Below are 27,624 nucleotides of genomic sequence, written 5' to 3'. Positions count from 1 at the left end.
CATAGTCAGCTCTTTATTAAATAATTTTTGAAAAGCATCTATTAGATCAGTCATCAGGAAATTCAACTCATTATTTTCTTTTGTACATGTTTTTGGAATGAAGTGTCCTGGTAAAAATATGGTCTTCCAGGCCAACTATTGTGATTTAGCAAGACAATTCTAAGAACACGGAATCTTTGGGTCTGCCTTGAACTACCCTTAGGTCTTAGGGCATGAACTTTGGGACCTTCATGTTCATCTGACTCATTCATGACTTCTCCCTGACAGGGCATGGACTGGTTACAGCTGCTTAAAGTCTGTCTTGAAAGTCAGCTCCTAGAACTAGAGACCTTCTTTGGGTCCTTTTCATCCCAAAGATCTTTATTTGGAAACCAGAAAGAAAGATTAAAAACAATTAAAAAAAATTTTTTTTAAGTAGTTCCACTAGAGCCCAGCATCTAAAATCTCCTGTTTTCCTTTCCAGTAAGAATGTTAGCTGATCACATTGACCCTGATCCCAAAGCTTCCTCCCGCTTTAGTAGAATCCTCCCGCTCTGAAGTAGTGTCAGGCATAATAAGTTCTGTTCATTTCTTTTAAACTACAAAGCTTTATGTCCATGGGTTGGTCCTCACTTATTGCTCTGAGTCCCGGGGTGGTTTACTATTGGAGGACGCCATCTTGCATTGCACTCAAAGGACGTTTTTCGTGTGACGGTAATTAAGCACCTTCCCACAGGCTGCTCCACCGAGGTGATGATGAGGCTGCCCTGAAATCCTATTTTCTGTTGGAAGGCTCCCTACACGATGCTTTCTGGTATATGAGTCAGCTCTCCTTTCAATTTTGAAGGTTGTGCCTTTTCCTTCGTCTTTGTTTTTGCCTCCGAGTACAACTGTGTGATGTAGTTTATGCAGCCCCTAGAGCGGGAAGCTGAAAGAAAAACATGAAAAACCCAAACATTTAGTTTGAACAATGTTGCACCCATTTATTTAAAACACAAAGATCGCCTGTGGTATTTGTAGGTACAAATGTTAATGTCTTAAAAAACTCAAATCTGAAATTCACTGCTGTGTACACATGGTCTTCAATGCTCTGTTATAGCCTAATTTTCAAAAAGTCTTCTTATGTAAACATTATGCTCATAAACCTGAAATAAGATATATAGACATCTCTGATATCAAATAACGGATGTGTTGCTGGAAAAAATACATTGCCTTTAACATGATTTCATACTGAAGGTAAAAGGGCTTATGGGAATAAGAGGTTTGGCGCAGCCCACTGAAAGCTCATGTATCTCTGTACACGGAGTCTAGAAGTGTCTCCAGAAGACAATGAGCAGAAATGATAGAGTTGAAATGCTGGATTTGAGGACGCTGAGGGAAGGAGGATGAAAGTGGGGCATCATATCCCAGGAGACAGTGCAACCTCCCACAGCTGTGGCAATCCTCCCACCCTAGGGAGTATGTATTGGGGCAGGCGACAGACCTTTCTGGGTAGGGAGTCCTTAGTGCACAGGTTTATTCTATTTTTTTAATTAAAAAATTTTTTATTAAAGTATATTAATAGTCAATTTATAATGTGTTAATTTCTTCTATGTAGATGCTCATTTTAGACTTTCTTAAAGGTGAATTACAAGGGCTTCTGCTTGCTCTGGAGAAGGCAATGGCACCCCTCTCCAGTACTCTTGCCTGGAAAATCCCATGGACGGAGGAGGTGATAGGCTGCAGTCCATGGGGTCGCTAAGAATCAGGCATGACTGAGCGACTTCACTTTCACTTTTCACTTTCATGCACTGGAGAAGAAAATGGCAACCCATTCCAGTGTTCTTGCCTGGAGAATCCCAGGGACAGGGGAGCCTGGTGGGCTGCCGTCTATGGGGTCACACAGAGTCGGACACGACTGAAGCGACTTAGCAGCAGCAGCTGCTTGCTCAGCAGCTGAACTGAGGGCTTTCCTTTTCCTGCTAAAGGTTACAATTCTACTCCCACTGTTGTTGTTTTAATTTTTATTTTGTATTGGGGTATAGTAGTAAAGAACCCGCCGGCCAGTGCAGGAGACATGGGAGACACGGGTTTCATCCCTGGGTGGGAAAGATCCCCTGGAGGAGGAAATGGCAACCCACTCCAGTATTCTTGCCTGGAAAATCCCACGGACAGTGGAGCCTGGTGGGCTGCAGGCCATGGGGTCACAAAGAGTTGACACAGCGGAGCAATTGAACCCATACATTGGGGTATGCCCAATTCTCAGTGTTGTGATAGTTTCAGGTGAACAGCAAAGCTACACCCGCTGCTCTGTTCCCCTTGCCTGGGGGAATGGGTGGGTACAGGAAACAACTCCAGTTACACATTATACTGACATCATAGAAATACGTGTTGCAGTGTAACAGCCTGTAGGCAGCTGACCCACATTTCCGTCCCCCACCCCGGGTCTCACACACGCCACTCACTCAAGTCCGTCTTCCTAGTACTACAGCTAGTCTTTCTTTCCATTTCACACCTTGCTAGGTCAAAACCAAAAAAAAGTGAGAGGTGTTGTAAAAGAAATGCTTCTTATAAAGCCTCAAGAAAACCAGTAGCAACTAGTGGCAAAGCTCACTGCATTGTCTTGCAACTTTGGGCAGGTGGAATAAGTTAATTTGCATGGAGGAAACAGTGGTTGGAAGGTATAAGATTCTTGTTGTGCTATATTCCTAGCTTCTGTCTACTTTATCTTTGTCAAGAGTACACACACACACATGCACACACACACTGAATCTCCTTTTGGATTTTTCTTTTCATATTTTGCTTGAAGAACTGCAATAAAGTAATCCAAAAGACGTGAAACATTTCTGCTCAAATTTGTTAAGCCTTATATTTATTTGCATGAGAGCTCAGTCATGTCTGACTCTTTGCGACCCCCTGGACTGTAGCTTGCCAGGCTCTTCTGTCCATGAGATTTCCCAGGCAAGAATACTGGAGTGGGTTGTCATGCCTTTGTCCAGAGGATCTTCTCCATCCAGAGGTTAAACCTGCATCTGTCCTATATTAGCAGGTGGGTTTTTTTGTTTGTTTGTTTTTACTACCAGCACCACCTCAAAAGCCCTGTATTTATTTATTCAATAGAAATTTACCAGACTCTCCGCTTCTGATGTGACAAGCCCTATGCTAGGATCTGAGGATACACATAGAGTAGACCCAATTGCTCACCACCTGGAGGTGTATTGTGGTAGCTAGATTAACACACCAAAAATGACAGCCTGGTGTGGGAAGTTCTTCATTGGTAAAGCTGTATGTAGGATGCTGTGGTGCACAGGAGGGGCATTCAGTCCAAGATGTACCTGTGCGTGACAGCAAGGACTCAGGGATGGCTTCTCAGAGGGGCTTATGTTCAGCTATGCAAGCTGAACTGCTACTTTTTGTTTTTTTTAGGTGTATTTCCTTAAGTTCTGTGAAATGATTCAGGTGATTTGCTTTTCCTTGTGCTAAAAATCAAACTTTGATTTTTTCCTCTCCTCATGAAAGGCAACAAGTTAATGAACCTCATTTTTCACATCTCAGGTCCCATAGTTGACTTACTTTGGCCATTTCTCTCTTGGGATGATGTTTCTTCATTATTTGACCTCGATCTGTAACTTTCTAGAGTGTGCTCTGAAATCTCACTTTCTGCAAGAAGAAAAAATTGTTATTGATTTCTGGTGCCACAGGCAACATCTGTATTTAGAAATGTACATTTGAATAAGATCGTACCTGTTTTTATGCAATAGTAGACTTACCACTTCCTCCCCCGTACCTCATGTACTCATTAGTTCAGTAAATTATTTTTTAGTTTTACTGTGATTCCTACAGGCACTGTGCCATGCAGTATAAAAGTTGCGGAAGTCAGATGACAGCATATTAGAGTCAAATACTGTCTATTTGGGAAGAAACAATTCTAGTAGCGCTTAAAGAAGCATGGTGGGGGAGGTATCAGTGGGAGGTTTTGAAACAATACTGTGGCGATTGCCTGTTGTGTGGGTACAACTGGAAAGCCAGACCCTATATGTAGGTCTGTTTATGGTAAAAATGTTAGTTCATCTGAATATCTCAAATGATAGATATTAAACTAGGAAAAGCAATACTTAAATTTTTTTTAAACTTTTTATTTTGTATTGGGATATAGCTGATTAACAGTATTGTGATAGTTTCAGGTGAGCAGTGAAGGGACTCACTCAGCCATATGTACATGTATCCATTCTCCCCCAAACTCCCCTCCCGTCCAGGCTGCCATATAACATTGAGCAGAGTTCCCTGTGCTAGACAGTGGGTCCTTGCTGGTCATCCATTTTAAACATAGCAGTATGTACATGTCCATCCAAACCCCCTTAACTATCCCTTCCCCACATCCTAACCTCTGGCAACCATAAGTTCATTCTCTAAGTCTGTGAGTCTCTTGCTGTTTTGTAAGTAAGTTCATTTTGTGATTTCTTTTTAGATTCCACATACAAGGGATGTCATATTAAGTGCTTCACTGTAATGGTGTGCACTTATTCCCTCTTCTTCTCTGTCTGACTTCACTCAGTTCCACAATCTCTAGGTCTGTCCGTGTTGCTGCAAATGGCATTATTTCATTGCTTTTAATGGCTGAGTAATAGTCCATCATATAAATGTGCCACATGAGAAGCAACAGTAAAAGGGTCAGAGCCATTCAAAGATGTATTAATAGTATTTTGCCATAGAACGTAATGCGTTCTCTGTCATTGGAGGTGTATGAGACATATATGGCTAAATCAGCAGTGTTCAAGAGCACCATCATGCAAGTCACGTGTATAATTTACAGTTTTCTAGTTGCCATTTCAAAAAGTAAAAGGAAGCAGGTGAAATTGATATGTTTTTATTTAACTAGTAGATTCAATGTATTGTTATTAGACATATTCTCGTGTATGTGTGTGAACTGAGTCTTCAAAAGTGGATGTGTCCAGCATATTAAAGTCAAATACAAATCCTTACAGCACCTCTCAAGGGTGCCTAGCCACAGTTCGTGTGCTGACTAGCTGTATTATGGCTACTGTATTGAACAGTCCAGGTCTAAATAACCACTCAGAATTAAAGCAGGAATTTAATCTTGGCACGCATTTGTGCAACGAACAGAGCAGATAGTTATTCTGGATAACTTCTAAGGTCCCTTCTGTCTCTGATGTTGAGTATACATATTTTAATAGGTATTTTCTATGCTAGCTAAATAATTTTGTTTTTGTTTCCAATGATAACTTTTAAATCAGAATGCTTAGGAAAAATTACAAACATATGGTTGACAGAAGCTGAGTGCATTCTTACAGACTAAGAATGGGCCCACAAACAGTCTATTATATTCAACCCTTGACTGGTCAACAGTCCTAGAATAGGAACTCCTTGAGGACAGGGATTTGGTCTGCCTTGTTGGCAGATGTGTTCTCAGTGCCTGGAAGAGTGCCTGGCATATGGTGGGTATTCAGTGAATGCTTATTGAATGAATGGATGAATATGCTCTCTATTTGGTACCCTTTTGTGAATAGAAGCCTCCACAATTTAATGCCATTTCCTAGAGCTACTCTAGTTTCTCTTGGTCATGCATTCTTTGACTATAATCCCTGGAAATTCACATCCTGCTCAGACAGATGGTATAGCATTGAATGGAAGAGCTTTAATTGACAGAATTTCCCTTTGGGCTGGCCAGAGGCTTCAGCATCTTGGAGCCTCTGTAAGGCTCTCTGCCCACTCACCTTTCTTCCATATCACATGTGCTTTCCGGAGTTTCATGATGAAGAGCTGGACAATGATGAACAGTATGAAGATGAGGAAGGACACGAGGGTCAGCAGCAGGACACCGCTGTTCTTCTTCGTCAGTCCCCCATACAGCCGATTTGCTTCTGCAGGGAAAATGCAAGGGCTTTAAACAGGCTGAGGGGATTTTTGATCACTGAGGAATATATACGGTATTTGCAAAATATAATGAAAGATAATAGCTGAGAGGAAAAGATGAGGGAGAGCTTTACCCTGAAGGTAAAGAGAGTCACGTTATTTGTTCTCTGAAAATAAGCAAACAGGAATATAAACAAAGCAATTTCATGGGATGATTTGAAAAAGGTTTTTAAGTTACATAGATATTGGGCTAGTTATTTTTCATTTCTAGAGGAAACGTGAGGATATTGAAGTATAGTCAGAGGGTTCAAATTAGCTGTAAGGAATGGAGTTTTTAGCAAAGTGTAGTTAAGTAGCAAGAAAAGTTACTAAGGAGTTTGAAAAAAACTGAAATAAAATGAGTTTTCATTAATCTTGGCTAGGTTAAATGTGGTCCTCCATGAAGGCATCTGGAGATAAACCAGGTGAGCTCTTAAAGATCTTTCTAGTACTCTTATTTTGGGGGCTCTACATTTGCAGAATGTCATTCACGGTCCCCTTCATCTCAACCAACATGCCATTAAGGAGTGCAACTACTCAGAGAAAATTGTGCTTGGAGCTGCTAAGGCACAATCCTATGATTTAGGGAGTAGTTCTCTCTATATATAAATAAACAAGTTAATAAAAACAAACAGCAGTCCTGAGAAAACCATTATAGAAAAAGACACTGTGTTCACTGCAGCATTATTTACAATAGCTAGGACATGGAAGCAACCTAGATGTCCATCGAGAGATGAATGGATAAAGAAATTGTGATACATATATATATATATAGTGGAATATTACTCAGCCATAAAAAGGAACACATTGTATCAGTGCTAATGAGGTGGATAAACCTAGAGCCTATTATACTGAGTGAAGTGAGTCAGAAAGAGAAAAACAAATGTCATGTATTCACGCATATATGTGGAATCTAGAAGGATGGTACTGATGATCCTGTTTTCAGGGCGGCAGTGGAGATGCAGACATAGAGAAAAGACCTATGGACACGGTGAGGGGGGCGTGGAGAGGGTGGGACGAATGGAGAGAGTAGAGTGGAAACATATACATTCCCATATGTAAAATAGATAGCCAGTGGGAATTTGCTGTATGACTCAGGGCACTCAAACCGGGGCCATGTGACAACCTAGAGGTATGGGATGTGGTGGGAGGTGGGAGGGAGGTTCAAGGGGGAGGGGACTTTTGTATACCTATGGCTGATTCATGTTGATGTATAGCAGAAACCAACACAATATTGTAAAGCAATTATCCTTCAATTAAAAAAACAAACAAACAGCAGTAAGATAACTGTGCCAGATTCTAGACCCACATATGTTATGTATAATAATGTGTTCAGGGGTTCCGAGGCTGGCGTGGTCCCTGAGCTAGTCAGGAAAGCGTTCGGCAAGGATGCTGGTCTTGAAGGAGGGGTAAGGAGAAGAGTGATGTGGATTTTCTTTCATTGGGGCAGTTAGGGCAGGGCCATCAAAATGAGATGGAAAGTTATCAGAGAAAAACGTGTATTCTGGTCAGGAGTTCATAGAGACAGGGCCACAGAGGGAGGTGGTAGAGACCACCTCTGGAGGCTTGAAGGCTCAGGCTCTGTGCTGTGAATGGTGAGCCATAGCGGTTTTCTGATCACTAGGGTAGAGGGTGCAAAGAGGTGTTTTGATAGTTGGATACTGAAAAATCACAGCAAGAGGAGAAGTTGAAGTTACAATACTTTGTGCAGGACATGATGGGGGCCTGCATCAAGGAGGTGGCGGTGCTTGTGGGCAAAAGAGAAGACTCAAAACTCTTTGGGAACCTACTGATTTTATATGTGTGTCTGTGTGAGTGTATACACACACATATATGTGTGTGTTTTGGGCTGTGTGATGCTTTGGGCAAGTTGATTTTGTGGGGAAAGGCGCTGTTCAGTTTTTACCCATGTTGAGTTTGAGGAACTGGCAAAATATTCAGCCAGAGATATGTGGGAAATGGAATGAAACAGGTGTTCTTGCTCAGGAGAATGTTCTGGAAATGCAGGTATGTAACTCTTCTGTTTGATGGCAACAGAAATACTCTTGGGAAGGGGGAAACTATTTAAGGATTAAGGCAATAACCAGGGATGGAAAAGTAGAATCAAATCTACATAGAAGAAGTCAGAGGAGGAGGGGACGTGAGCTAATGGACACAGGGAAAAGTGGCGAGCAAAGTAACAGGAGCAGACAGAGTAAGTCAGGGAAGCCAGGGAGATGACTACGTCAAGGAACAGGTCAAGGGGTAAGGGAATGATTAACCAATAAAAAGGTCAAAAATAATAAGGACTGAAAAAGTCTACTGGATGTATTGATTAAGAGGTTAAAACATCAAGTGTCTGTTCTAAGTAAATAAGTGTTGGGGGACACTTACCAGTGGCCAAGTGAGAGACTTGAGTGGTTTGTTCTTCCTCTTCCTTGTCAATCTCTGACGTACTAGAATCTTCCATTACTGCAACCAAGATGAAAGTAAGACATGAGATATTCATATGACAGTGTATGTGCTATGTGGTGTATATGCGCATATTCATCCCGAAGCACCTTTGGAAACCAAATTGAATGATCCTCATTCAAAACAATATCACTTTTGAACTACTGACTTCTTCCAAAAATTGTTGCAAATGGTCAGGTTCACTTTTTTTTTAAAGAGTCACTCAGTTGTGTCCCGTTCTTTTTGACCCCATGGACTGTAGCCTGCCAGGCTCCTCTGTCCATGAGATTTTCCAGGTAAGAATACTGGAATGGATAGCCATTTCCTTCTCCGGGGGATCTTCCCAACCCAGGGATGGAACCCAGGTCTCCTGCATTGCAGGCAGATTCTTTACCATCTAAGCCACGAGGGAAGCCCTTTTTTTGCGAGGTGAATGTTTAATGAACACTTTCTCTGTGCCAGACCTTAAACTGACCATTTGGTATATATTACTTCTCACTATAGCTCCGAGCAAACAGGTTTCAAGAAGTTAATTGTCTCAGTTCTATAGCAGATAGGTGGCAGAGCCAATATCAAAACTCAGAATCCCAAATTTAAAACATTATATTTCCTCTGTGAACCAGGTCTATTAGTTGAAACCATTTTAGGATGCTTCAGGACTGAATATTGAAGAATGGTACCTTAAGCCTGATGAATAGAAATCCTACAACCTGAAATGCACAAAGCAGTGATTTTTATGTTGAAAACTGGCTCAGTTGCCATTCAGCCCAATGCCTGCTTCCTCCTTAGAAATAGGGTGTACTATGATGATTTTGCGAGGTAAGAGAAATTATAAAAATAAGAGATCCTTTTTCCCGATTTTGTTGTTTCTTTTCCCTGTTTTTTTCCCTCCTCTGCATTCTTGGTTTGTAGCCCATTGCTCAGCGCCACCATGTGGGCCCTGAGGGGAATGAAACCGCCTCTTCTATTGAAAATGGGTATTATTAACAGTAATAAAATCGTAGAAATTGAAGGCTGAAAGGAATTTTAGAAACCATATTCTTTAAATCTTCTATATGAAAAAGCAGAGGAGAAAATTGAGTTATTCAGTAGTGGTGTAAGCCGATTTAAAGACAAATAGATTCTAAACACGTTTAAAAATATTGGATTATTTAACCAAGGGATGTGGCTGTTCCACTTGATAATATTTTCAATTTCCATCGCCCTGCAGAAAAAGTATATATGTATGTACGGTACATATATATTTATCAGTGCTTAAAGAACCTAAACATTTACTTTTAAGTATTGGGGAGGAAGGAGGGTTCAGGATGGGGAACACATGTGTACCTGTGGCAGATTCATTTTGATATATGGCAAAACCAATACAATATTGCAAAGTTAAATAAAATAAAATAAAAACATTTAAAAAATGTGATCTGATACTCAGAACTATGGACATGATAGTGATATGAAAGCACTTCTCCCACCACACAATTTTAGAGAGACTCTATTTGAAACAGAAAGAGTATATGTGGGGATTTATGCCTTTCTGAATGAAGCTTACTGTCTTGTTCAAAGCACCATGACAACTGCCTGCACACATTCATTCATCCATTCATTCATACTGCATTTTGTGAGTACCTGCTATTGGCAGATACCAAGCTAGGTAAAATACAAAGATAAGTTAAATATGTGATCATTGCCCAGAGTTAATCATCTAGTGATTCACTGTCTAACCAAGCTGGGATTATAATCCAGGTTTTCTAAATTCTCCTTCATTTATAGTTTAATCCTGTCATCAGAAACTGAGTTCTTAAATATATTTTAGCACTCAGAATGTTACATTTCTATACTTTGGAGGTATGTACAGTAAGGTTGAAAAATACACATTTTTGCTTCTGTGTGTGTGGTTTTTTTTTTTTATAAACCTCACTAATGAAAGAAAAGGAAATTAAAAAAATAAAATGCATATGGTAAGTTGAAGAAACAAAACAGGAGTTTCCCTGGTGGCTCAGTGGTTAAGAATCCACTTGCCAGTGCAGGGGACATGGGTTCGATCCCTGATCCAGGAAGATCCCACATGCCATGGAGCAACTAAGTCTGTGCACCACAGCTACTGAGCCCCGGCTCTAGAGCCCGGGAACTGCACCTGCAGAGCCCACATGCCCCAACTACTGAAGCCCCAAGTGCCCTAGAGTCTGTGCTCTGCAGCAAGAGAAGCCACCGCAGTGAGAAGCCCGTGCACAGCTACGGGAGAGTAGCCCCCACTAACTGCAACTAGAGGAAGCCTGTGTGCAGCAACTAAGACCCAGCACAACCAAAATAAATACGTAAAATTATAAAAACAAAACTATCTGAGTTCTTGACAACCAAGTAACTCATGAGCCTTCAAAGGTGATTTTGTTATTCAATGACAACAGCAAAACTGCAGATCCTGCATTTTGCACTTTGCTGTTATCAAGTCTTTATTTTGTGTTTGGTCTGTTCTAGATGGAAGAACAAAGAAATGAGTCTCCTATAAATGAATTCAACCCTGCCTTTTACCACAGAGGAATTCAGGTGTCACAGTTGTATGTGCATGCATGTGTGTGTGAGAGAGAGAGAAAGAGAACTTACAAGGTGTTAGTTACTCTGAAGCCCCTCCCACTAACTGAACTCTCTGAATATGGTGCTTCTCCTGGTCACCATAAAGCTGGAGCCAGTTGGAAGGAGCCTTCTATGGTCTTATTACAAAATAAAAGAAAAAAACGTTCTTGAAACTTAGAATGGGAAAAGTGACCTTCCCAGAGAATCATGATTTTTTTTTTTAAGTTTTAATGTTTTTGATACTTACCAGTGCTATTGGGCTGCTGAGGGTCTTGAGAGGATAGAGAGCTTGTCTCCAGGGCAGCTGACGTTGTCTCTTGATCAGTAACTAGGAAAGGGGAAAAACAGAATTCCGCAACTACAGAGAGCAATTTTACCCACATTGTGCTCAGTACAGCAGGCTGGAGAATATGCTTGGCTGCTGCCTGCTCGTTGGGGTTCTGCGGAAACCTCAGAATTAGGTGTTCTGCAGCCCTTGTGCTGGTCTTGGAATCTACATCCCGCTGATTGTCCATCTGCTAAACTGCCTGGCTTAGAAGCGTAGCAGGCTGGACCTCCATGGAGCGGTGCACTGGGCAGTGGTGGGCAGACTGTTCACCTCTATCTGTATCTCCCTATTAATACTTATCAATCTGTCTATCCACTTAATCGCATATCTACCTGCCTATTTATTAGGTGGCTTTGGAGTCAGTGTCAGAATGGGCTGAATTCCAATGCTGATCCAATTCCTGCCGCTGATTAAGTTTGGACCAGGTCCCCAATCTCTCATATGCAAGGCTTTCCCTTACCTGTAAAATGGAGATACTAATACATTCACCTTTTGGAGTTTTTTGGTGAGAATAAATGATTTCATTTGTATGACATGTGTAGCCCAAAACCTGACTATTCATTAAGAGGCTTACTAAATGCTATTGTAGACTATAAAATCAATGCTTAGGAATGGATCTAGAAGTTCAATTTAGCATAGGTTTGATCAGTCAACGAACAGGCCTGCAACCAGGGAGCTTATAAAAACAATGCCTGTTAATTTACCAATATTGATACTGATCTGTAATATCTTTATGGAATCTGTGAGTGTTTTTCAGTCTTTCATTTAATCAAAGGATTTTTCTGTGGCTTTGTAAATTATTTTCTTAATCAAACACTAAAAATTTAAAACTATAAAAATGCTTGAATCACATGCCAAGGGCTCTGAGAAAAGAACCACTAAGGAGACACTGGAGAAATAGTAAAACAGATCATAAGGCTAAAATGAGCTCTGTGGCCACAAAGAGACCAGAGAAAATTGAAGAGAGGAGAAGTTGCCTGGAGTGAAAAGCTCGAAGCCAAGTCAAATAGAAGAGCTGGAAGCAGATTACAAGATAAGGATGATGTGCAACTGCTGGGGACACAGAGGATAAAATTTATCAAAAATGATTAAGATCTAGAATAATGTATACTATATGAGTTCATATAATTACATAATTATGTACAAAATAGGTTATATATATATTACATATACTATATTCTATACACATTGTATATATTGAGTGTATATGCCATAGTGTATATATACAATTGTGCACTATATATTCAATAGTCTGTGTATGTGTGTATATACATACATATATATATATATACACACACACACTGTGTATGTATAGAACTATGGCCATCCAGGAGGAGAAACTGTGATCTCTCCTTCAGCAGTAATTTTGGTAGATGGTTTGAACAATTGCTGAAAACTAAAATATATATTTATTGATATTGTTGGTTCTTTTATTTAAAATCTGAACATCTTTCAGAGCCATTTAGGTGAAAAAAAAAAAAAGCCTCATTTACTCTTTGGTGACCTTCCTGCCTCCCCATGTGCCCTAGGCTCCCTTCCATGGCTGGGGGTGGCTGGGGGTGGAGGGTGAGGAGGGGGATGAATGACAGAGAGGAAAGAATATTTACGTCAGATTACAGGTCCGCCCAATCTGGGGGCCCGTGATTCTTCTAAACCCAGCTTCCTCAAGACCTACTTTTGGTTTGATGAGAAAGTGACCGGCGGAGAACACAGGGTAGTGAGTGGGGAGTTTTTAACCACAGCGTCAGCCCCCACAGAGCAGCAGGATAGTTTTCTCACAGTGAGGTTCCTGTTCACAAGTACCTTTCCTCATCAGTTATTTCATTCGATACAGAGCTTTTTCAACAAACTCATGGTCATCCAGCAGCTTCCTCTTTCGCTAGGGTGAGGGAATGCTTATCCTTCAGGAACCTCTTTCACACCGAGAGTGCTCACTCGGTCCTACTCTTTGCGACCCCATGGACGAGCCTGCCAGGCTCCTCTGTCCATGGGATTCTTCAGACAAGAGCACGGGAGTGGGTTGCCATGCCCTTTTCCAGAGTCACACTGAGAAGTACCTTATAAAGTAATGAAGGTTGGAGTCCTGTGAATGATAGATGTGTGATGCCTGCTACTTCTCAGAGGCTACTTCTTGGCTCAAAATGTTTTATATACTTTTTAAATTAATTCTTAAACCTTTGGTGATGGGATCAGGGAACAGAGATTCTGAAAATGGAGGCAACTCCTCTTCACGTTTAATGTTTGATTTCTTTTCATTTTTATTATTCTTAATTTTTGGTGTTCTGCTCAAAATATTTTTTTAAAGGTTTTTTTTGATGTGGATCATTTTTTAAAGTCTTTATTTAATTTGTTACAATACTGATTGTTTTATGTTTGGATTTTCTGACTGTGAGGCGTGTGGGATCTTATCTCCCCGACCAGGGATTGAACCTGCATACCCTGTGTCGGAAGCCGAACTCTTAACCAATGGGCCACCAGGGAAGCCCCTGCTCAGAATATTAACATGGGTAGACTATGCTCTCTAAAACAGTTACAATAAAACAAATCTAAAGCATAGTCATGACTTAATGTGGGTACATGATTGTTAACATACAATGATATTGACAAGTTTAGATTTATTTCAGTTAGTTTTATCCCCTTAGGGGTTAAGTACAGGGGTGTAGTAAGCTTCACCTGGTCTCTCCAAAAACCTGACTGCAATAAAACTATTTTAGGTCAAGTTATGCCAGCTGTCATGATCAAAAAACAAGCATGACTCTGCTTGCATACGGCACTCTGTTAGGCTCTCTACACAACTGGGATTCTTCTCAGTGTTGGAACAGTAACTCTGTCGCCCAGCTGGAGAAATTTCAATCATGAACGAAAGTTGTTATTTAAAAAAGCTTTGTTGACAGTGAGCTCGCTCTGAAGGACTTTTCCTACTCCATTTCATCTTGTTTTTAGTGTGATATAAGGTAAATTTAAGATAATCAAAGACAGCCATTGGTGGTTCTTACCCAAATCTTCAAACCGAAAAGGTGCTACCAGTTTTCTTCCTTGCAGGCCTCTGTGTCGGATAATGCAACTTGCTGTTGAGTTTTTGCCATATGCGTGGACTGTCAGTGTGCTGGTGCTATTACACTTCTTCCCATCAGTTTCATATTCATGGTGGATTTCACCTGTGAAGCAATTTAAAGTGGTGTGTGAGGTCGTGACGGTTGGGTGGCATGGTTCTCTGAGAAACCAACGGCCTTGACATCTTGGCAAACATTAGACTTCTAACCTCACTCTAATTTCCCTCAGCCACCTGGGATGTGCTTGGCCCCATTCCCAAAGAGAAGCAGATGAACAAGAGTGGATAATTTCCTATAAACTCTGCACTACTGGAAAAAAAAAATCCAAAGCTTATCATGGTTACACAAGACAGCCTAATGTTGTGGAACACAAAGAGCCAAGCCCTTACTCAGGTTGAATGAATAAGGCAGATTAAAGAAAGGTCTAGAATTGGCAGTGGACTGAACCTATATTTACATCAATTGAATGAAATGTATGTTGAAATGTAAACAAACTGGAATCAGTTCCCAAGCATGACAGTTGGTTTTCCTGCTTCAGTTAAAAGGCTCAAAGCTTAGGTTCTTGTTGCTGTTATCAAAATAGTTTTATCTGCCATAGGGAGTATGACATGATACTCCATTGTTCAAGCAAGATCTTATCTGTTCCAATTGCATGTATTATGTTAAATATGTATTTTTGGAAATGCATTTATTTATTTGGCTGTGCCAGGTCTTGGTTCTGGCATGTGGGGTCTTTAGTTGAGTCATGCAGGGTGTTTAGTTGCAGCGTGTGGGATCTAGTTCTCTGATTAGGGATTGAACCCTGACCCCCTGCATTAGGAGCATGGAGTCTTAGCCACTGAACCACCAGGGAAGTCCTAAACATATTTTCAATTCTGTGTCTGATACAAAGTTTATGCTCAGAGGTACAGGTAATAGCTATATTATGTCTTTTATGAAATTTTTTTGTTGTTGTTGAGTCACTGAGTTGTATCTGACTCTTTGCAACCCTGTGGACTGCAGCATGCCAGTCCTCCTTGTCTCTCACTATCTTCCAGAGTTTGCCCACATTCATGTCCATTGAATCAGTGATGCTATCCAGCCATCTTATCCTCTCCCACCCCTCATAAAATGAAATTTTACAAAGCCTTTGTTGTTGTTTTTCAGTCACTCAGTCGTGTCTGACTCTGTGACCCCATGGACTGCAGCACGCCAAGCTTCCCTGTCCTTCACTATCTCCCAGAGTTTGCTCAAACTCATGTCCATTGAGTCTATGAAACCATAATATTTAATACATGTACCATTTTCGGTTTCTACCTTGTTTTAAACAAAAGCATGTAACCATGTTATTTGTGTTGAGGCTTTCAAGAATAAGGCATTGTATCGATTGGTTAATAAGGATAATTTGTCTGGAAAAGGATGGATGAGATATTGAGTGGGGTTTTCTGGCACTTTCTGCCACCAGAGGGTGCCAGAACATTTAAAAATTCCTTAAAAATATAAATAGGAAGGAAAACAAAGGAGAAAAGAGAATGGTTTCTTCTCTTACCATAGAGCTCCATGCCATTCCCTAAGAGCCAGGTTATCCGTGGAGGGGGCTTGCTTCTCACGGTGGAGCATTTCAGTATGACGTGTTCTTCTCCATTGTGCGTCTTGATAACTGAAACTTGCAGGGTTGGCGTGACAGGAGTTGCTAGAAGAAAATTGATTTTTCTCTGCTTAATTAGCTGGTCTACATATCTCAGCAAAGCACAGAGCCTAATAATCTGTAGGGATCGTTGTAGGGGGTGGTCTAAATAATGGCATATTTTTTCACTTGACCTTTCTCAGAATGTAAAGGGGCTTTTATGTACTTGTAAAGCTACTCTGGCTGTCATCAGAATATTTGTCACCTGGTGTGTGATTAGTCTCTGGAAATTCCCAAGTAGACTATGTTATAACAGTAATTCTTAAATTTTATAGATGAGTGTATTTGAGTGGTAGAACACGAGGTGAGGAATAGAAGCTGGAATTCTGGCCCCATCTCTGTCACCAACTATTTGTAAGAACTTGGGTAAGTCCCACAACCTCTTGGTGTATCAGTTTCCTTGCCTGAGACGTGAAGGAGTTGGTTTATGGGTTGGCTGTTTGAGCTTTAAACTTTCATGAGTCTAGGACTCACGTCAGTATAAGTTACTTCTGTCCTCTCCTCCCGTCAAAGAGGCATTTCTCTAAAGGGCCCATCAGCCCGATTTCTTTTTTACTTCTGTCTAGGAAAGTTTTTTCAGATAGGCTTATATCTTCTTCTCTGTTCTACCTCACACTGTGGGGTACAGAATGGGACCCTTTAGCATCTATTTACTCATCCGTCTGCCATTAAGACATTATGAAGTCAGTTCCAAGTATGTACCAGATGCTGGCAATACAAATGTGGGAAAGATGAGGCCCCTCAAAGAGGAGCATGGTGATAGAAGCAGCCCCCTAAACTGCTCACTGAAAGATCACGTGTCAGATGCAATGACAGAGGTAGGCAAGGGGTGTTATGAGAGCCCCAGTAGAGCACAGACTTGGCCTGACCCAGAGTGATGTTGAGGATGACCAGCAACATGAGGGAAAGCTGACCCCAAAGTTGAGTCGCACTGCTTCTCAGAACCCCTAGGGAGCCACTCCTTCCCAGAGACTTTATCACGGTGCCTTTGCTTTATGGCAGGTACCACACTCAACTAATGCAAGAAGAGGAGTCTTAGGAATTCCTTGTGTGATATGTAGAATTATGGTATTTAGAGATCAATAAAAGGCAGTGTTTTAAATTGATCTGTTCTGCTACAAAAAAGCAAAAAGTCAAGATAGTAAGACTTAACACTGAACACAAAGGACCCTCTGCAGAACTGAGCAAGTTCCTGCTGTCACTTCCTAGCCAAGCCTCCCAACCCCATCCCCCACCAGAAGAGCGGAACTTGTTTTGCAGAGGATGTGAGCCGATTGTCCAGCAGAGTTACATCTGAATATATTCCATCCTAGGATATGCTGTCAGAAGTTTCCGCTAGATGTATGTGTGTGTTTTGCCTTCCTGAACAACTGTGCAAACTCCTTGTGGGCAGAGATTGTGCCTAATTCATCTTTAATTCCTTGTAGCCCGGTACAGTGCCTGGCACAGAGTCACAGTTCAGCCAGTACGAATTCTCTTTCCTTTTAGTTCCCTGCAGAGAAAATTTAGTTGATGCCAAGACGATTTTCACAAACTCACATTTAGTCTGGGACTTGCCACTCAAATTGCTCCTTTCTGTTTTCTCTCAGTGAAGATGGCAGAGGTGCCAGGAAATAAATGCCTTGCTGCAGGCAACATATTTTAATTATAATATTGAGTTTAAAAATGATATATCCCGTTCCTAAGTGTATCGCTCCCGGGCCGGGTTTACTGGCTTTCAGGCACCTACCTAACACGATCACTTTCACTTCCTTTGTTCTCACGGACTTGCCATAGTGCAGACACTTGTACACGCCTTCATCATGCTGTGTTACATTCAGCACGCTGATGGAGAGCTGATCGGAGGAGTGATGAAGAAGCTGGTATTTGGAACTTTTTAAAGCTGCACAAGAGGGAACAAGAGCTGTTATAAGGAGAGGTATCAGATGAATGCAGACTCTCAGTGGATGGATTTTTCACTGGAATGGCTTTTGATGATCACACTTTAAGGGGATGGATGTCGCATCTTTAACTGAGCTGCCTTCCAAATTCTAGTGTTACCAGCTGGAGACCTCTCAATAGTTCGAAGCTGGTTTAGGAAATAAAGTATTTTAATACTAGGATCTGTGAAATAAGCAGCTTGTTTTATTTATGCTGGTAGGAAGTTATGAACTCTGGGCTGGCAAAGGCTTCAGGTGGTAGGAGGATCTTAAATAATTTTTTTTTACATTATGTAAATGCCCCAGTGTAATTTGTCTTAGAAATCTAATTCTCTGTCTTGTCATACACAGCATTGTGATGCAATTATACTCCAATTAAATTTTAAAACACTATTGGAAAGCTATCCATAATTATCACTATTTAAATTTTATAGTCACATGAATAAGATCGGAACAAAAATAGTTGTCAAACTGATTTGATGACAAAGCTGTAAAATCTACTGTTCTTACAATTTCATATGACAATGAATAACCAAGATATGTTTAGAAGAAAAGTTCATTATTATTTAAAGTTTCCCAAAGAGTATGTAGTACTTTCTAATGTTTAGGGAATGGTAAAAATAAACAAAAGCAACAATAAAACAAAACAAAAAAAACCCCCACAAGAACATAAAATCTCCCACAGTTCCAGAAACTTCTAGCCAACAGCAAGTATTCTTTTTGATTCTGTCTTGATCTGGGATTTCCATCTCAAGTCAAAGGTCCCTTAGCGAATCAGAGGCTCCTGAAATGAGTGGTTTTCTTTGTTTCTTTTTTTCTAATGTTAAGATTTATAATGTGAACAAGCCTAAAATAGTTAAACCTCAATTGGCTGACCAAGGAAGGTTGTTTCTCATCTGAAATAATGGTTATGGTGTCCTGGGACACTGATGTTACCTGAGCTGGAATCCAGGTGTTCTCAGCCTCAGCACTACTGACATTTGAGTCCATAATTCTCTATTGGGTGAGAGTACGGGGGGCTACACTCTGCATTATGCATGTTTAGCATAATAAACTCTCTCACTAGAGTCCAGATCCCCATGCCTTTCCTCAGTTCTAACAACCAAAACTATCACATTGCCAAATATCCCGTGGAGGGCAAAAAAATACCCTTGAGGGAGAACCATCACACTAGATCAGGCATTTGAGAATGTCCATCTCCCAGTATTATTGTTGTTGTTTGGTTGCTCGGTTGTGTCTGACTCTTTGTGACCGCATGGACTATAGCCCGCCAGGCTCCTCTGTCTGTAGAATTTCCCAGGCAAGAATACTGGAGTGGGTTGCTATAGCTTTCTCCAGGGGATCTTCCTAACCCAGGGATTGAACCTGCATCTCTTGCATTGGCAAATGGATCCTTTACCACTGGGAAGGAAGCCACCAGGGAAGCCCAGTTTAACCAAAACAAAGCAACAGAAAGCGTTATTTAACAGAATTCTCTCTCCTTAAAGGTTTCTTCTCAGAACTTTTAGTGATTAATATGTACTTATTCTATTGGAATCTAGTTGGTTTAGCTTAAAATAATATATTTAGTTATTTTACAGTGAACCTATCAATATTTAATCATATTTTCTAAAGCACATCAAGTTTTTCTAGAGGGTCTGCTTTTACAAAGCAGAATGAAATTTTCTGTGTTGGATACTTTTCCAAGAATTTGGTAGTTAGAAGTATTAAATGGAGATATAGAATGGTCTCATTATCAGGACATCCCTGGTGGTCCAGTGGTTAAGATTTTGCCCTCCAATGCAGAGGATACAATATTCGATCCCTGGTCAGGGAGCTAAAATCCTATATGCCTTGGTGTCAAAAATCCAAATCATAAAAACGGAAGCAATATTGTAACAAATTCAATAAAGACTTTAAAAAGAGCCCACATTAAAAAAAAAAAAAAAACTTAAAAAAAATCCAGAGTTTAAAAAAAATAGTCTCATTATAAAGGAAGGGTTTCATAAAATACTTCCCAAAGAGATGAACTAAATAGATTTTAAAAAATCCCTTCCCACAAGGAAAAAAAAAAAAAAACCTGTGACCACATGAGGTGACAGATATTAACTAAACTTATTGTGGTATTATTTTCCAATATATGAAAGTAAGTGAAATCGCTCAGTCGTGTCCGACTCTTTGAGGCCCCATGGACTGTAGCCTACCAGGCTCCTCCCTCCATGGGATTTTCTAGGCAAGAGTACTGGAGTGGGGTGCCATTTCCTTCTCCAGGGGATCTTCCCAACTCAGGAATCGAACCCTGGTCTCCCGCATTGCAGGCAGACGCTTTAACCTCTGAGCTACCAGGGAAGCTGGTAGCTTTCCAATATATACATATATCAAAAGATTATATGGTACACATTAAACCAATACAATGTTATATGTCAGTTATATCATAATAAAATTGGAGGAAAAAAGAGTTCCCTCCCATCTTAGGCATCTAGGACTCAGTGTGTGTTTGTGAGAGAGGAAGGCTACTGTCCTTTTCAGAGAAAAATGTGCCACCAATTCCTCTTGCTCAGTGATCCTGAGTTTTTGCTAAGACCGTTGGGAGAAGGGGAGCCGTTTTGGGGTGGGCTTTGATGTGCGACTCTGGGTTGCTCAGGTGGAAAGCAGAGCCCCTGGCTGGAGAAGCAGGGTGACGTGTTGGCTGACGAGGACCACGGGCCCCCACCTGTCTGTCTGCTGCCGTCTGTCCTTGTGCTGTTGGTGGTTTCATGGTCGCTGAGAGTCAAAAAGTGACCTGGGGGTGAGGTGGGATGGCGGAAACGGGCTTTGTCATTTGAGCCCCCTTTACCAACCATGCTGGTGGGGTTTCCATTTCAGACTTCCTGCCAGAAAAAAAGCAGCCGTGTGTAAAACACAGGCTTCTGGGTGCGATTTACATGTCACAGTAGGTGGGGCCAAGCCCACCATTGGGGTGACTCATGCTGACTTTCTGGCCCACCAGCCTGTCTGTCTGGAAAATCCGTCAGGTTGAGGTCTGGCGGGGGTTTCTTTCTTCTTCACTTACCAGGTTGTTCATTGAAGAAAATGGTGAAGCCCGAGGGGGCCAGCCACTGCAGAGAGGTGGTCTCCTGAGAAACGGTACAGTTTAGAGTGAGCGTCTGGCCTTCCTCTATGGGGACAGTTTCCATGTGGTTGGTCCGAAAGGCCTCTGTGGAGGAAGAGAATTGGGGACCGTCAGACAGGCATGGGCCACACTACACCTGAATTGAGACAGGGGCTTAGACTTGAGGCAACCTTGTTCATCGTTTGATCATTTGTATACATTTGTTACAGAAACAGAAGCCAAAGTCAACACCAAAAACTGCAAGGAGAGGAGGGAAGCAGTGTGCTAGAGCAATCAAGATGTCTCTTGAAGGAGCATAAGTGAAGGGGTGGGTTTTGATGAAAGGAAAGTTGAACAGCGTCTATGAGGCACTTGCCTTGCCATATGCTGGGAATTGTATCTTCCATGTTACTGATATTAAACTCAGCTTTCAAACTAACGCTCTAAAGCACCAGTTCCCAACCTTTTTGGCACCAGGGGCTGGTTTTGTGGAAGATAACTCTTCCATGGAGGAGGGGGCAATGGTTTCGGGATGATTCAAGTGCATTACAGTATTGTGCACTCCATTATTATTACATCAGCTCCCCCTCAGATCATCAGGCATTAGATCCCAGAGTTTGGGTGGCCCTGCTCTAAAGGAAGAGTGGTTTTGCTCACTTGATGATGAGGCAGTACAGGTTCAAGGTCACAGAGGTCCTCAAGACGGCATCGGTGCCCAGCTCTGTGGGTGTCTAAGCCCATGCTTGTATAACTGGGTCGGACTACCTAAGTGATGAGAGCCCAGAAAATTCAGCTTTTCTGGCCTCTGTTTATAAAAAGGCTGACTCGTGTTTTCAAGTACAGTTGATGGGGAGTGGGTTTCAGAGTCTAAGAAAGAATGTTATGTCCTCTGGGGCTCTTGTGAATTACAGAGCTGCTCTTCCTGGGGAGTAGGTAAGCCCCTGGGGTGGAAGAGCTTCTCCACCAGAGAGTGGATGTTCTTGGATCTCTTCTGATCTAATATTCCACAGCAGCGCTTTCCTGGGCACATGTAAGAGTCTGTAATTTCCCCAAATCATAACCCCCAGAGAATGAGAAACAATAGTTCTAAGCAGCTGCAAAGTTATCCTCCCAAAGAAGAAATTGATAGAAGAATAAATTGGCTTTACTGCTGATTTGGCACATTTATTGCCATTTGTTATTTTTTCAACTTTAAAATTAAAGAATTCTTTTTCCTGAGGATGAAAAAATTCTTAATGAAAGTACAAAACATGTCTATAAACAGAAGAATACCATGGGGTTATAAAATATGAATAGCAAATGCAATGAATTTTATTGTATCATATTAGCTGTTAAAAAAAAAGGAAAAAGAAATGACTTTATTTCCTTGTGATAAATTTCAAGTATTAGGAAAAGCACATTGAAGAGCTCTGGGAATTAACTGTTACAGACTTTTTAGTTTGTTCCATTTTGAAGTCATTAATTTCAACCTAGCCTCCAGCAATAATCACCCAAAATTATTGTATTCTTATTGACTTTCATGGGAAAAGAGTTAGCTTGAGTCCTGATGGAAAAATACTCATATCATCAGCCAATACTATAATGAACAACAAGGATTCAATAAAAAGAGATTGTTTTCAAAAAAAACCATTGAGGCATAGGCCAGAATTCTGCTTAGGCAGGTCATTTGGAAATATTCTCATCTATAAAATCAACCCATGATTGGGTAATAAGGATAATAGTAGAAATGCATTGAAATGACAATGGAATTTCTTCTAAGGGTAAGCAACTCTTGAGCCAAGAATCTGAGTCTAGACCAACTTGTTCTGTATCATTCCATTATACGATTCTTGCTTTATCTCTAGCCCTTGTGCATGATCTTGCTTCCCACAGATTGAAGCTGCAAGAGGGCAGTGACTGTGCTTTATATTTATCTACAATTCTTTCTTAACAGAAACTGTCACAGTGCAAGCTTGGCAAGTAATGGTCTAATGCCAGCTTTCATGATGACACTGTAACACAGGCAATGGATAGCTATCTTTGCTCTCCTGTTGTTCATAAGAATATTGACAGAGAGGAGGACAGTTCCTACAGAAATATATGATAGGATAAAAACTAATGTTAAGCAACACCCCCTGATTTCATCCTTTGGGCAAGAAGTTAACACTCAGAGGCTTTGCCAATGTTCTTACCTTTGATAAAATGATTGTCTTAGACAGGAAGCCCACACTGGGGGAGAAGGGAGAGGTGAGATTTATGTGCACTCTGTTTATGGATAAATGTCTCCCATTTTAAAGGTGTAAATATCATTGTCTTTTTCTTGGGAATGCATGCTTATGAATTAAATCATGTCATTTAATCCTTACAGTGTCTTAAAAATTGTATGAAAATGTAGTATGGTGTTTTAGCATATGGCAAAGAATTCTATCTCTCAAGATGAGTGTTTGCTCTTGCTGTTGAGATGTCAGGGTCAGGCTGCTGACCACAGAAGAGGTACCAAGTTCCAGATGGAAAGGACTGCATCTGAGGCTTAGAACACCAGTCATTTCCTCTGCTCTTGGCTCCTAGCCTTGCATTTGGCTTCCTAAGCCTGTTTCTCTTGCAATGTTGTCATGTAGACCCCATGTTTGATTCAGAGACAGGAAATCATTGTAGAAAGGAAGACTAGCTCAGTGAGAAGCCACTGCACCACACTGCTTCAGCTGCGGTACTTAAAAATATTGGCTAATGTGTCTAAGTCATATCAAAGAGTAGAAGAGAAGGACAGTGGTACCTGAGTTTTGATGCCACATCTTCTAAGAAAAAAGTTCCCCATGATGTTCTTGCTGCTATTGAAAACTACAGTGGAATTTGTCTTTAAAATCTTTTTTTCACCCAAGTTTAGAGTCAAACTTTCACCTTCTTTGTCAAAGGGATTGGGTGTGGGGTATCTTCTTAGCTCACCACTTCCTCCCCTGCAGGCTCTAAAAACATTTATATTATATTCGTATTCACCTTAGCATTTCTAGCGTAGACAGCAAGTGCCCTGTGCCTACTTGCTAGTTCTCTCTGTCAGTCTTCAGAGTTCTCTGATGTGACTCCCAAATGCTGGACATCCTGAGCTTGGCAATGAATCACTGTGATGTCTCTCCTAGGAGGTCACCACGTACTACTGGTAGGTCGTGTTTATTGAGTGGATTATTGACTTCTGGGCTTGGTCATTATCTTCGTGACTGGGTTCATCCATCCATGTACCGCCATGTGTCATGAGGTCACTAGTTAAGTCTAAGGCTATAGATTGTGTCTGTGTGGTTGGTTTATATGTAGAAAGGGAACGTATGACCTTCACCATCATCTCTACCCTCCATCCCGTGAGCCAATTGTCCTAGGAGTGGAATAGCGTCACACCAAAGCACACGTGACTGACTCTGAAGCTGAAGGGCGAGCAACAGTCATAACCACCTACCAGAGCACCTGTAGATGAAATTTGCATGGTTCCTAAGAGTCCTTGGTTTTTCTCAAGGTTTGGGGAGTTGCAGTGTATCCACCCTACTATAGGTCATCATGGCAGATTGAAGAAAGGCACAGATTCTTTTTCTTAGTAGCCCAATTATTGAATTGCAACAGATACCACCTGCTCCATTCCAGCATTTCTTTGTTGTCATCACTGTCATCCCAAGCCACTGCATGCCAGGAATCTGAGAGGCACCCCAGCCTCTTCCCTCTCCAAAACATCTCTTGAATCAATTCATTCCTCTTTTCTTTTTCCCTACTATCACTGCCTGCATTGTTTTTCTCTTGGACCATTGCAGTAACCTCCTTCTAGCCTCTGCTCCCTCTAACTTACCATTTTTCATCTGCTTCAGCATTACAATGAAAGGAAATTCCCTTGTGGTCCAGTGGTTAGGACTCTGCACACCCACTACCAAGGGCCCAAGCTCCATCTCTGGTCAGGGAACTAAGATCCCACATCTCACAAGCCGTGGGATTTTGCAGTTCGGCCAAAAATTAAAAATAAAAACTCAGATTCTTAAAAAAAATTACATATAAAATATACAAATTCAATCGATCCCTTCATTAGAATATTTGCTGTGGCTCCCACTGCTTATATGAATCAGGCCAGTATTTCAGATAATTGGACCTTCTATCTTCTCCAGTTTTATTTGCTGATACTCCCTTTCAGGTGCCCCATGTAAATGGCCACCTGCAAACTCCAGAAATTTTGGACTCAAGAAGATCCTTTCCCTTTGTCCATGCTGTTCTCAGCCTCGAATGCCTTTCTTAGCTCCTTCAAGACTTAAGTCAAATTACACCACTTTTGTCAAACCTGCCCAACTCAACTGGCCTTTCGCTTCTCTCTCCCCTTCAGTGACCTCCTCTCTCCTCCAGATCCCCGAAGGCTTCATATAGACTTTTCTTAACAGCACTTCACACATCACTTTTTCAGTTACGAGTATGTCTCTTATGGATAGATTACAAACTCCTCATACAAAAGTTGTTTGTATTCCCAGGGCTGAGCACAATCTCAGATTTTAAGTATTTGTTCAATCAATGGCTAAATATGAGTAAATGTATATTCACTAATATATTAATAGGATGCTCACTTTACATTAAATAATAAAGGCTGGAGCTAAGTTAGAATCAGAGACACACAATGAGTTAAGTCTCAGATCAGAGCCTTATTTGTGTTCCCCTTTTGAGGTTAGCAGGCAAAACATGCTTGGATTCAGATCATTACAAAAAGGCATCATTGTTATTCTTTAGATAGACTCAATAGAGAAGATTATGTGTGAAAATGAATCAAATTTTGTCAAAATTGAATGATTTCCAGTATAGCTTTAAAGAATCTTGTCTCAACATGTCAGTAAATGGATGCCTCTTTCCTGGTCAAAGGAAATATTGAGAGGACCTTACTCTATCTGCAACTAGAGTGTCTCATGCATCCTACTCTCCATGAAATGACCAGAATAGAGGGTGCAAATTGGTGGGTTTTCATCATCCACAATATAGGAAAATGGGATGAATTTTGAAAAATTCTCCATTCTTACTGTGTTTGACCCACCCTAGGGGCTGCCAGTAGGAATCCTGAAAAGAGGGCATGTTCCAAGATTATAGGTCTTTTTTTTTTTTTTTTTTTTGGTCTTTAAGTTTTTGGCACCCATGGAAGTTGTGCAGTAAAAGAAGGTGTCATGATCTTCCCATAATTCAATTAGCTAAAAACAGCTGGCAATTTATATTGCCCAAACTGATGATTTCCTGCCTTTTTGCTGATAAGAAAGCAGCATGGTCAGCTCCTATCCTGTTTGGGACCCTGATGGGCATGAGTAAGATTAGGTTAGAGTCGGCTTCCCAGGTGGCTCAGTGGGTAAAGAATCCACCTGCAATGCAGGAGACACAGGCAGACACAGGTTCGATCCCCAGGTTGGGAAGATCTCCTGGAGGAGGGCATGGCAACCCACTTCAGTATTCTAGCCTGGAGAATCCCATAGACACAGGAGCCTGGTGGGCTACAGTCCACAGGGTTGTAAAGAGTCAGACACGCCTGAAGGGACTGAACACACAGCACACACACAGTGGGCAACTGGTTCTCAGATACGATTGACCCTAGATGCCCTCTGGATGGCCCCCTTTGGATGAGTTTTCAGTTGAGGATTTTTCAATAATGAATCTTCCATATTGTGCAAATCACTGGCTTTCAAACTTTTGAACCACATCAAGAAATATATTTTCTATCACAGTCCAATTCATACACTCTCCCTGAAAACTTTCTTGAGATAGTACTTTTACTATGTGCTCTGCTGATATTTACATTGTTAGTTACTAGCAGGTTTTCTAACTTCTTGTAACCTCAATTTTATCATATATAAATTAGGGATATGAATACCTCTCTCATTTTTTTTTGGCTAGGATAAATGAAATTAACATAAAGTACCCAGCATTGTACATGATGCAATAAATACATTTCTCCCCTTTCTTTATAAACAGTACTTGAGTAATTTATATTCTAAAAGACTTATCTTTGGCTTACTTTAGGGCACAATTATTGTAGTTTTTATTTAAAACATTATTTTTGTGAGGTATTTTTGAAAGAAAATGACTACTGAAAAAGTGAAGGTCAGTTAAAGGCTTTAAATTTTGGAATAATAGAAAGCATTCTAATTTTAGCCACTTACATGTACTTTTTATGAATGCATTAGCTCTTCTTCAAGCCACTTATTGAAGAAACTTATTTATTACCAAAATTGAATCTTTATTAAGTGCCTCAGGGTACAGGGACCAAAAAAGAGAGCACTAATTGAAGTGTATAAAGTAGGAAATTGGAATACTGTGTAAAATAGGAAATCTAGTTTTTTTTTTTTAATTTAATTTTTATTTTGTATTAAGAGTATAGTTGATTTACAATATTATGTTGGTTTCAGGTGTATAGCAGAATGATTCAGCTATACATATTTATCAAATTCTTTCCCCCTATAGGTTATTACAGAATATTGGGTAGAGTTCTCTGTGTTCTATAGTAAGTCCTTGTTGATATTCTGTTTTATATAAAGTAGTGTGAATATGTTAATCCCAAACTCCTAATTCATTCATCCTCCTCCCTTTCCCCTTTGGTAGCCATAAGGAAATCTAGTTTTAAAAGGTACATTCTCCAGATGCAGTTCTATGGTGAAGGAAGATTTAGAAGGAGAGATGCTTCACTTGGAAGATAACTATAGATTCGATATTTGGAAACAAGCAACCCTGTATATATGTGATTTTCTTTGCAA

The 27,624-nt window shown here is 40.7% G+C and overlaps 1 protein-coding gene and 1 long non-coding RNA gene across 4 annotated transcripts in view; one reads left to right on the top strand and one right to left on the bottom strand.

Annotated features, from left to right (window-relative positions):
• Nucleotides 1–27,624, bottom strand: part of CRTAM (cytotoxic and regulatory T cell molecule) — a 28,709-nt gene continuing 1,085 nt past the window's right edge. For both annotated transcript variants that reach the window (XM_019975867.2, XM_070803558.1), the window contains exons 2-10: nt 20,864–21,007; nt 17,643–17,795; nt 15,776–15,919; nt 14,191–14,352; nt 11,114–11,194; nt 8,245–8,322; nt 5,694–5,840; nt 3,532–3,618; nt 1–907 (exon numbers count right to left, since the gene is read on the bottom strand). In XM_019975867.2, coding sequence (XP_019831426.1) covers nt 777–907; nt 3,532–3,618; nt 5,694–5,840; nt 8,245–8,322; nt 11,114–11,194; nt 14,191–14,352; nt 15,776–15,919; nt 17,643–17,795; nt 20,864–21,007 — 1,127 coding nt within the window. In that variant the 3' untranslated portion in view covers nt 1–776. The remainder of the gene's footprint in view (nt 908–3,531; nt 3,619–5,693; nt 5,841–8,244; nt 8,323–11,113; nt 11,195–14,190; nt 14,353–15,775; nt 15,920–17,642; nt 17,796–20,863; nt 21,008–27,624) is intronic.
• LOC139187297 (uncharacterized) overlaps nt 23,904–27,624 on the top strand; it is a 38,828-nt gene continuing 35,107 nt past the window's right edge. For both annotated transcript variants that reach the window (XR_011570845.1, XR_011570844.1), the window contains exon 1: nt 23,904–24,035. This is a non-coding gene — a long non-coding RNA (uncharacterized lncRNA). The remainder of the gene's footprint in view (nt 24,036–27,624) is intronic.

Source organism: Bos indicus, chromosome 15, assembly GCF_029378745.1.
Source record: "Bos indicus isolate NIAB-ARS_2022 breed Sahiwal x Tharparkar chromosome 15, NIAB-ARS_B.indTharparkar_mat_pri_1.0, whole genome shotgun sequence".
In the NCBI taxonomy this organism is placed as follows: Eukaryota; Metazoa; Chordata; class Mammalia; order Artiodactyla; family Bovidae; genus Bos; species Bos indicus.
The sequence above is the reverse complement of the archived record's forward strand: the minus strand, read 5'-3'. Positions and strand labels throughout refer to the sequence as shown.